Source organism: Mobula birostris, chromosome 1, assembly GCF_030028105.1.
Source record: "Mobula birostris isolate sMobBir1 chromosome 1, sMobBir1.hap1, whole genome shotgun sequence".
Taxonomy (NCBI): domain Eukaryota; kingdom Metazoa; phylum Chordata; class Chondrichthyes; order Myliobatiformes; family Myliobatidae; genus Mobula; species Mobula birostris.
The window spans coordinates 158664525-158676150 of NC_092370.1; the positions used below are offsets into that span (position 1 = coordinate 158664525).

General features: G+C 44.5%; 1 protein-coding gene across 2 annotated transcripts in view; it reads left to right on the forward strand.

Moving 5' to 3' along the window:
- Positions 1-11134, forward strand: part of mta1 (metastasis associated 1) — a 149118-nt gene extending 137984 nt beyond the window's left edge. For both annotated transcript variants that reach the window (XM_072264908.1, XM_072264917.1), the window contains one exon: positions 7450-11134. In XM_072264908.1, coding sequence (XP_072121009.1) covers positions 7450-7479 — 30 coding nt within the window. In that variant the 3' untranslated portion in view covers positions 7480-11134. The remainder of the gene's footprint in view (positions 1-7449) is intronic.
- Positions 11135-11626: the final 492 nt, after the last annotated feature.

The window sequence follows — 11626 nt, forward strand, 5'->3', positions numbered from 1 at the left end:
GGCTGTGAAATGTCCGTATTTGAATTTGCGAATTGTTGTATTGTAAATACATTAGCTGCCATGGTATGTTCGGAGAGGGCGGGTGAGGGGAGGTTTGTTTAGGGGTAAGGTATAAAGGCAAAATGGAGGAACATGTAATCCATTATGTATTCTGTATTGTGTCATTCCTTCAATAAAAATATATTCAATAAGTATTAAGCTCCTCTGCAGCTATATAGGACCCTGGTTAGACCCCACTTAGAGTACTGTGCTCATTTCTGGTCGCCTCACTACAGGAAGGATGTGGAAACAGTAGAAAGGGTACAGAGGAGATTTACAAGGATGTTGCCTGGATTGAGGAGCATGCCTTATGACAAAAGGTTGAGTGAACTCAGCCTTTTCTCCTTGGAGCGACGAAGGATGAGAGGTGACCTGATAGAGGTGTATAAGATGACGAGGGGTATTGATTGTGTGAATAGTCAGAGGCTTTTTCCCAGAGCTGAAATGACTAGCCTGAGAGGGCACAGTTTTAAGGTGCTTGGAAGTAGGTACAGAGGAGATATTAGGGGTAAGTTTTTTACACAGAGAGTGGTGAGTGCGTGGAATGGGCTGCCGGCAACAGTGGTGGAGGCGGATACAATATGGTCTTTTAAGAGACTCCTAGACAGGTACATGGAGCTCAGAAAAATAGAGGGCTATGGGTAACCCGAGGTAATTTCTCAGGTAAGGACACGTTCGGCACAGCATTGTGGGCCGAAGGCCCTGTATTGTGCTGTAGGTTTTCTATGTTTCCAGACCAAGTAATTGGGACACGAAGCTGGGTGGCAGTGTTAGCTGTGAGGAGGATGCTAAGAGGATGCAGGGTGACTTGGATAGGTTGGGTGAGTGGGCAAATTCATGGCAGATGCAATTTAACGTGGATAAATGTGAAGTTATCCACTTTGGTGGCAAAAATAGGAAAACAGATTATTATCTGAATGGTGGCCGATTAGGAAAAGGGGAGGTGCAACGTGACCTGGGTGTCATTATACACCAGTCATTGAAAGTGGGCATGCAGGTACAGCAGGCGGTGAAAAAGGCGAATGGTATGCTGGCATTTATAGCGAGAGGATTCAAGTACAGGAGCAGGGAGGTACTACTGCAGTTGTACAAGGCCTTGGTGAGACCACACCTGGAGTATTGTGTGCAGTTTTGGTCCCCTAATCTGAGGAAAGACATCCTTGCCATAGGGGGAGTACAGAGAAGGTTCACCAGATTGATTCCTGGGATGGCAGGACTTTCATATGAAGAAAGAATGGATGAACTGGGCTTGTACTCGTTGGAATTTAGAAGATTGAGGGGGGGATCTGATTGAAACGTATAAGATCCTAAAGGGAATGGACAGGCTAGATGCAGGAAGATTGTTCCCGATGTTGGGGAAGTCCAGAACGAGGGGTCACAGTTTGAGGATAGAGGGGAAGCCTTTTAGGACCGAGATTAGGAAAAACTTCTTCACACAGAGAGTGGTGAATCTGTGGAATTCTCTGCCACAGGAAACAGTTGAGGCCAGTTCATTGGCTATATTTAAGAGGGAGTTAGATATGGCCCTTGTGGCTACGGGGGTCAGGGGGTATGGAGGGAAGGCTGGGGTGGTGTTCTGAGTTGGATGATCAGCCATGATCATAATAAATGGCGATGCAGGCTCGAAGGGCCGAATGGCCTACTCCTGCACCTATTTTCTATGTTTCTATGTTTCTATGTACACTTGAAATAAATGGATTTCAGTTTTGGCAAAATGACTTCATCTATTTTGGATTAAAATAGGATGAAGCAAGGTATATGTCAAAGCTAGTAACCTACACTAATTGGAACTACAAAGAGAATTGGGAGTCCGTGCTCATAGATTATTAAAATGTCATGGATACGGGTGCAGAAGATAAAGGTGCTGATGGAAGACTGGCCTTCAGGAACTGTTGTGCTGCAAAACGAGGAGGAGGAAAGCTTTGGTACAGTTTTATGAAACTCTATTTTGTGGAGGCCTATAGTGTTCTTCCTTTCTGGAAGGCTCTATTGGCATTGGAGGAAGTGCACCGTAGAATTAACAGAATGAAGCTTGGAGTTAGATTATGAGGAAAACTTGTACAGTACTGTGCACCAGTCTGAGGCAGATATATATATATATATAGCCAGGGTGCCTAAGACTTTTTCACAGTTACTGTATTTGTCAGTGTGGAGCAGAGAGTGAGTTTGTAAATCTAGGGAGAGTAAGGGATGTTGGGAATGGTGAGGGTGGTGTGCCACGGGGAGGGCTGAGGGAACAGGGGTGAGGAGGAGGCATGTCGAGGCAGGGGATGGTGTGGATGCAGACACACCCAGCCCTGAGACACCAGGCAAGGTCACTTGATTCCAAACAATAGGTTTATTGATTATTACAGAATATCTCCCTGGTGCTTCCCACTCCCTCTCCTCTCCCTTCCCCTTTTCCCAATCATGATTCCCCTCTTCCTGCCCCCTTCCCACTCTCAGTCCACAATAGAGACCCATATCAGAATCAGGTTTATCATCACTCACATATGTCATGAAATTTGTGGGGGTTTTTTTTGCAGCAGGAGTATAATGCAATACATAAAATTACTACAGTACTGTGCAAAATTCTTGGGCACCCTAGCTATGTATATATGTACCTAAGACTATTGCACAGAACTTGAGATATTAATGTTATACCCAAAGATTTATTCCCTGAGGAGCCGATGCATGGAGCTCCCTGGGATAGGTATGTGACTGGAACTTATACTGCTGCCACGCTGAAATCCTCACCCCGGTACAGTTGCTGCATGGCAGCTGATGAACGATGAGTATCCCAGAGAGCCGCTCACCACTGGTTTAGCCACATCACCGATGCTCACTATCTGAGGAAAGGAAGACTTTATCTCTGTGAGTTGGGAGTAACAGAGATGGCAAGCACACGGTGATAGATTCCATTGCTGTGGTAGTCTGCCACCTGGCGTGAATTTGGAGCTCAATGCCAATCGGGAGGATTACCATTTCCTGGATACCCATGGAAAGAAATTTCTTATTGTCATAGATTTATACCATTGGGAAACAGGCTCTTTGGCCCAACTGGCCCATGCTGACCAAGATGCTCTGTCCAAGCCAGTCCCATTTGCCTGTGTTTGGCCCAATGCCTTCTAAACCTTTCTAATCCATGTAGCTCTCCAACTGTCTTTTAAAACTTGTTTTTGTACCTCTCCCAACTACTTCCTGTAGCAGCTCATTCCACATTGATGCCTCTCTGTGTGTTTAAAAAAAAAAGAACTTTGTCTCTCAAGTTCCTCTTAAATCTTTCTCCTTTCACCTTAAACCTTTGCCATTTAGTTTTTGATTCCTCAGCTCTGGGAAATAAAAGACTCACCCTGTATACGACCATTATAATTTTACACATCTTTGCAAGATCACCTCTCAGTCTCCTATGCTTTAAGGAATGAAGTCTTAACCTGCCCAACCTCTCCATTTATTTCTGTCCCCTCAAGTCCTGGAAGTACCCTTGTAAGTATTTTCTGCATTCTTTCCTGTTTAAGAACAGTGTTACTGTGAGAGGGAGACCAAAACTGAACACGATACTCCAGGTGCGGCCTCACCAGCATCCTGTACAGCTGCACCATGACTTCCCAACTTTTGTACTTGGTGTCTTGATTGGTGAAAGTCTTCTTCTCCATCCTGTCCACCTGTGACTTCACGTTCACTGAACCTTCTGTTCTACCACAGTACCCTGGTGAAAGTCGTACCTGGATTTGAGGTTCCAAATGTGTGACTTTACTGTTAGCCTATGTTCCATAGAGGGCTAGCTTTCAGGAGACAAAGGCTCATCTCTCCTTCCTGGGCTCTCCACCCCTCTGTGTGCTGCAGTTTGCGCAGGGAGCCCCAGGGCTGCCTGAATCTCCATGGATTGTGGAACATGATGCCTGGATCATTCGAGGATTATAGAGTCACACAGTATAGAAATAGGCCCTTCAGCCATACCAACCACCCAGCACCCATTCACAGTAATCTTACACAGATTTCATTTCATTTTCCCACACTTCCATGAAGTCCCCCCAGATTCTGCTATCACCTTTATTCCTGGGGCATCTTGATGAGGCCAGTTAAAATATGAGTACAAGAGAAAACACAATAAGAGACAATTCCAAGGTAGTTCAAAGTTCAAAGTAACTTTATTATCAAAGTAGATGTATACAGACATCCCACCCTGCAAAAAACTCATTTCAGGGAGGTAGCACCACCATTTCAGGGAGGTAGCACCCCTGACCCCCCACAACCCCATTCCCCCCCCCCCCGTCGACCTCCAAGGTGTACCTAATACTTTGTTTAGTCATTTTGTCTAATCTGTAAACCAAGTTGGGTATATGCAGCAAATGTGACATTAAAATATGTACTTATATTATATTATTATGTTTATTCTATTACAACTTTAAGCAAGTCTACAGGGAGTTTGGCCTCATCACGTAGGACAACAATAGCGTAGCTCCTTAGCAGCCAGCCAGCTAGTTTAAATCAGGGGTCCCCAACCTTTTTTGCACCGTGGACCAGTTTAATATTGACAATATTCTTGCGGACCGGCTGACCCGGGGGTGGGGGGGTGATAAACGCGACCGGAATATAGGTGGTAAGTCAACTATAAGTCACTTGTAAGTGGCTAATACACTCGATTTCGTTTCTAAAGGGGTATATCTAACGAATTTAATATTAAACACACAGCACATATTTTCCTCGCATGAATGTAGTGATAAGTCAATTATAATAGTGGTCCCAAACCTCCAGGCCGCGAAGAATGCAGCAGTACAGCGGTGGCCAGAATGAACCCAGCACATCTTTAAGAAAAAAACTGAAATGAACAAGCTAATTAATTAGGTGCCGCCTGGCATGTAAATGTCGGCCCAGATCAGAGACTACGCAATCGGCAATCGCCTCTGATTTTTTCTTAAAGATGTGCTGGGTGTGTTCCGGCCACCGCTGTATTCTTCGCGGCCCAGAGGCTGGGGACCACTGAATTATAAGTCACTTATAAGTCAATAGCATCATAACATTTTAAGTAACGTTTGAATATTAAACATACTGCGCATATTTTCCTCGTATGAACATATAAAATCATTGCAACACACCAATATCGCTGAATCAGTGGGAGCCCTGGGCTTGTTGCCCTGCAACAGCACGGTCCCATCGAGGGGTGATGGGAGACAGCGATACTCGAAGGGGTTGCTTATGTCCAGTCTTTCCGCAATTTAGTTTTCGTTGCATTCATTGCAGAAAACTCCGCTTCGCAGAGATATGTTGGAAATGGAAGCAACGTTTTCGGTGCTTTCGTGGCAATCTCATGATATTCAGCCTTGACTTTGATCCAGAATGCCGGCAGAGATGTTATGTCAAACATACTTTTCAGCCCACCGTCATCTGCAAGCTCGAGGAGTTGAACTTTTTCCTGTGCTGATATGGATGATTCACCGGAAACATTCACAAATGGGTCACGGACCTATTCCTTTGCACGTCTTGGGTCACTGATGTCCTCGCATCCGTTAAAATTCAACAGTGGGCATGACAGGGAATGAGGAAAGGTGCAGCTGACTCATATCGCCAAATCATATCGTTTCCTCGCGGCCGGGTGGTTGGGGACCACTCTTAGCACGAAGAGAGACCAATCAGGATGCTCGCTCTCACTCTCCCTCTCCTGCTCAAAAAAAATCTATTTCCGGGATATTGTACATCCGGGCATCAGGGATCCACTATCAATATGCGGGAGACTCCCGGAACTTCCGGGAGAGGTGGGATGTCTGTGTATGTCTATATGTGTGTGGCACGTGGCCAAGTGATCTGAAGGTGGCTAGTTCAAGCCTCAGCTGAGGCAGCATGTTGTGTCCTTGAGCAAGGCACTTAACCACACATTGCTCTGCGACGACACCGGTGCCAAGCTGTATGGGTCCTAATGCCCTTCCCTTGGACAACATTGGTGTTGTGGAGAGGGGAGGCTTGCAGCATGGTCAACCTTGCCCAGGTCTCAGTCATCATCGAAAATCGATGGACAGCCGAAGAAGAAGATGTATGTCACCATATACAACCCTGAGATTCATTTTCTTGTGGACATACTCAATAAATCCATAATAGAATAATAACCATAATAGAATCAATGAAAGACCGCACCATCTTGGGTATTCAACCAATGTTCAAAACACACAAACTACAAAAAGACAGAAATAATAATAATTAATAAATAAGTAATTAATATCTCAATGGTGGGGAGGGCTTTACCCATGATGGACTGGGCCGTATCTGCTACTTTTAGGATTTTCCATTCAAGGACATTTGCTGATGACACAAAGGTTGGGGTTGTTGTGGATTGTGTGGAGGGCTGTCAGAAGTTACAGCGGGACATTGATAAAATGCAAAACTGGGCTGATGGAGTCGAACTCAGATAAGTATGAGGTGGTTCATTTTGGTAGGTCAAATATCGTATTGATATTTGACTCTTGGCAGTGTGGAGGATCAGAGGGATCTTGGGGTCCGACACCATAGGACACTCAAAGCTGCTGCGCAGGTTAACTCTGTGGTTAAGAAAGCACACAGTGCATTGGCCTTCATCAATCGTGGGATTGAGTTTAAGAGCCGAGAGGTAATGTTGCAGCTATATAGGACCCTGGTCAAACCCCTCTTGGAGTACTGTGCTCACTTCTGGTCACTTCACTACAGGAAGGATGTGGAAACCATAGAAAGGGTGCAGAGGAGATTTACAAGGATGTTGCCTGGATTGGGGAGCATGCCTTATGAGAACAGGTTGTGTGAACTTGGCCTTCTTTCCTTGGAGCGATGGAGGGTGAGAGGTGACCTAATAGAGGTGTTTAAGATGATGAGAGGCATTGATTGTGTGGATAGTCAGAAGCTTTTTCCCAGGGCTAAAATGGCTAGCACAAGAGGGCACAGTTTTAAGGTGCTTGGAAGTAGGTAAAGAGGAGATGTAAGGAGTAATTTTTTTTACGCAGAGAGTGGTGAGTGTATGGAATGGGCTGCCAGTGACGGTGGTGGAGGTGGATAGAACAGGGTCTTTTAAAATACTCCTGGACTCTCAGAAAAATAGAGGGCTATGGGTAACTCTAGGTAATTTCTAAGGTAAGGACAGGTTCGACCTAGCTTTGTGGACCGAAGGGCCTGTATTGTGCTGTAGGTTTTCTCTGTTTCTATCATCAGGGGCTGTGGGAGTTCATGATGGTTCCTCCAAGTTTTGGTGGTTAAAGTGGGCATAGAAAGCATGATGGTAGAGCAAAGGGTGGTCCATGGCAATGAACTCAACTTTGACTTCGCCCAGTGAAGTCTCAGAAGAGTGTGTCCAGCCTGGCCTGAGGTCACCAAAGGTGCTTCATAAATGCATGCTGCTTCTCTCCTTGAATGAGCCACTGTCCATTGTGAAAACAAACACTAAATCTCCGTGTTTTTTGAATTTTGCAGGAAGATCCGCAAGTTACTTACTTCTTTTGAATGGAGGCAGAGTGGGAGACGGCCCCAAGCACAGATCTTCATTGAGCAGCATGTCCTGGACCATGCAAGAGGCCCAAAGTCTACCATCACCAATGAGCACATTGTCATTGAAGATTAATGTCACCTCCCTATACTTCATATTGACCACGATGCTTTTATCCAGTGGAAGAGGAACATTATTTGTTTATTTCTATATTAAAAAAAGTATTTCAAATGGCCTTCACCTTTACAACGTGAATTTGGATTGGCCGACAGAGGCCAAATGATGTTTGTTAGTAATCCACCCTCCCCTTTGTTTACCGTGCTGACCACTGGACCTCAGTAGGAGAAGAAATCCTTTCATTTATAAGAAAGACTTTCACAACTACGGGACATCCTGTGGGTCAGTGAGGTGAAGAAGTAATTTTTGAGGTCATATCACTTACAATGTAGGGGAACGAAGTGGCCAAATTATGCCAGCAAGATTCCACAGTCATCTTTGAAATAAACAATGATTATTTCACCTGCTTCTTTTTAAATATTGGGTATAGAGGTAAATAAAGATGAAGAAACTCACTGTGAAAGCAATTTAAGTTTAAAGAGAGAGGAGTAGAATTGATTCTCAGCCGTGACCAGTAAAGGTGAGGACTTGGGTCCAGGTGGAGCAGCCCTATCTCTGGAGTGCTCTCCACACTATAGTTAAATGACTCTGACACAGTTTTGCAGTCTTTGGATATCAGACTCTGAATCTTGCCTGCACTATCCTAAATTTCTGAGAATGAGTACCTACCCTCACAGTTTTGGGGCATTGTTTACAGCCAGTTACTTCCCCATTTCCTTCCTTCCCGTATCAGCCCAGGAGGAAATTGCAGCTGAGATCCAATGAAGGGTCCTCCAGAAATATTAACTTGATTTCTCTTTCCCCATACAGCCGCTGTTGCTGTTTAGTTCCTAGATAAGCAGTGCGGATCGCTAATTCTTCAAAAGGATAGGTCCTATTTCCTTTTTGCCTACTAGGCAGCACACTGAAGCATTGAATAGCGCAGTTGCCTCACACCTTGAGTGACTTGTCAGTGTCAAGTTGGCATATTCTTCCTGTGACCCCAGGTGCCCTTATTTTCTTCCCCATCCCAAAGATACATGGGTTGGGAGGTTAATTAACCACTCTTAAGTTGCCCCTAATGCATTGGTGAATGGTAAAATCTGGGGGTAGTTAATGTGAATGCAGAGAGAATAAAATAGAATTGGTGTAAATGAGTGCTTAATAGTTGGTGCTGATTCAGTGTGTTGAGGGGTCCATTTCTGCTTTGTATGACTCTGTTTTTCTGTCCTCTTCTCTAGAAGGTGCAAACTTTCAAGAAGGATCTTTTTCAGGGGTCAAATGATTGCATGTGTCTTATGTAAATGGCCCAATGAACACAGAGTGTTGGGGAGCCATCGGAAACCTGAACTCACACCTTCACTTGCCATACAAACACGTGCACTTTCTGACTGAAAACCAATGGAGGGCTGGGACCTTGGCTGGTTATTGTCTAGATTCCAGTCCAGGGCATGGAAGATGTCAGAAATACTCTGAGGAGATTTAGGCAATTCAGAAATATAACCTCCCCACCCCTCACCAAAAAAAATACTATTGGTCTGGAGTCAAAGTTTGATTGGGAGGGGATGAGAAATGAAACAATAAAATTGTACCTGTTGTCCACCTTGTTCAGTGTCTGTACTCTACAGATTAGATGTCTTCAGATTAATGCTAGTAAACCTTCAATCTAAAAATGAAACTAGCAAGGAAGATGGAATAGAGTTGTACAGCATAGAAGCAGATTGTTTGACCCACCAAATCTATGCCAGCCCATTGTGCCAATCTATGCTGATTCCACTGGCCTGCATTAATTCCATATCCCACCATTCCCAAACTGGGGTCCATGGACCCCTCAGTTAATGATAGGGGTATGTAGCATAAAAACCGTCGGGAACCCCTGCTCTACGTGCTGATCATTTTGAGAACCTGTCACAATCCCTCTTAAATTTTGTTACTGTTCCTGCCTTGATCACTTTCTCCGGAAGCTCCACATCCTGTGCACGCCATAATGCTGTATGTTATCTCCATGCCCCGTCTGACCAGCTCCCTGGACTTTCACTGCAGTATGGATGCTCTCTGTATCAGACTGCTTCTGAATTTCTTCCATTCCTTGTGGTCTGGCCTGCGTCTTACCATTTTAGCTCTGCCTCTTTTCTAGCCATTCTCTGAATCCGAGTGCCTTGGAGCCCCAAAGGAGGCCATTTGGCCCATTATACTTCTGCCAGATTTTTGAATTTTGCTCTTTTATTTATAGTGAGAGGATTTGAGTACAGGAGTAGGGAGGTACTACTGCAGTTGTACAAGGCCTTGGTGAGACCACACCTGGAGTATTGTGTGCAGTTTTGGTCCCCTAATCTGAGGAAAGACATCCTTGCCATAGAGGGAGTACGAAGAAGGTTCACCAGATTGATTCCTGGGATGGCAGGACTTTCATATGAAGAAAGACTGGATGAACTGGGCTTGTACTCGTTGGAATTTAGAAGATTGAGGGGGGGATCTGATTGAAACGTATAAAATCCTAAAGGGATTGGACAGGCTAGATGCAGGAAGATTGTTCCCGATGTTGGGGAAGTCCAGAACGAGGGGTCACAGTTTGAGGATAAAGGGGAATCCTTTTAGGACCGAGATTAGGAAAAATTTCTTCACTCAGAGAGTGGTGAATCTGTGGAATTCTCTGCCACAGGAAGCAGTTGAGGCCAGTACATTGGCTATATTTAAGAGGGAGTTAGATATGGCCCTTGTGGCTACGGGGATCAGGGGGTATGGAGGGAAGGCTGGGGCGGGGTTCTGAGTTGGATGATCAGCCATGATCATAATAAATGGCGGTGCAGGCTCGAAGGGCCGAATGGCTTACTCCTGCACCTATTTTCTATGTTTCTATGTTTCCTCACAGCCTTCCAGACATACATTGTTCAACAAATCAGCCATTCCAATTTTGGAATAAATTTGGCACCCTATCCAAGGAGTATGGGTTACAAGCACCATAAAACTCCCTTTTGCTTCTTTTGCTAATTGACTGAAACCATTCACCTACCTGTGGACCTACTGAAGGTAAATGGGATGAGTATCAGTACAGTGGGTGGTATGGAGATGGTGGATTGGAGAGTCTGCCCCTTTACCTTCCAGTGGATAGTTTCTCCTTTTTCACTCGCATCTGCCTCTTCCTTAATCTTTTTCAGTTTGCTTTGACTAATGCCTGCTGGATCAGACTCTAGTTGTTCTGCGTAACTTCTGGCATGTGCCTGCAAAATCTGAATGGTGGACTGGAGCCAGTCAGGAGGTGGGAGTTGATGAGTTCAATTCCCTCTTTCTTCTACGCTGTTGCTGTCTAACATCAGCACCCTGTTTGCTGAAGGACCCCAATAATTTTCATCTCAATTACCTCTCCAACTGTCCAAGAAAAAAAATTAACTGGAACAAACAGTCTCAGCCCTAGGTCACGATGTCCCATGACCAGCTAACTGTCTTTACCCTTTGACAGTGGTGTTCTAAAATAAAAGGTCCCATTTAAAATGGTTTTTAAAGAGGATATTAGTTTGAACTGAAAATGAAGGCCAAGTCATTTCCTGTTTATGAATAAAGATGATGATTCTGTTGAGAACAAACAACCTTGGTTTCGGAGACCTCTCTTGCTGTGATTGGCCATAACTTGGTTTATGCGAGGAAGCTTCTACAATTTGAATGATGGTAGTTAGTGTCTGAGTTACTTGGACACTAATTAACCACCTTGATCATGAAAAGTTGAAGACCATTCAATAAAACTGGGGAACATTGAAGACAAAGTTTTAAGTTGCAAAGAAGTGCAATGGTGCAGAAAGCAGAAAAGATTCAATGATAGTGGTGGTAGCTGCTGAGAGAGGACGCTAAAGACTAGTGAACAATAAAAGGAGTGTCCGGGCAGTATAAAAATGAAATCTGAATTGACATGGTAGGGGAGAAAATGATGTTGGATATCTGCTAGAAAAGCTGAGTATCTGAAATCCGGAGACCAACATGCCCAGTTAGGGATAAGGAGCTGTTCCTTGAAAATTTTATGTGAGTGGGTTGGAGAATGAAATGGAGAAGCAAATTAAATTTTGGGTTTACCTC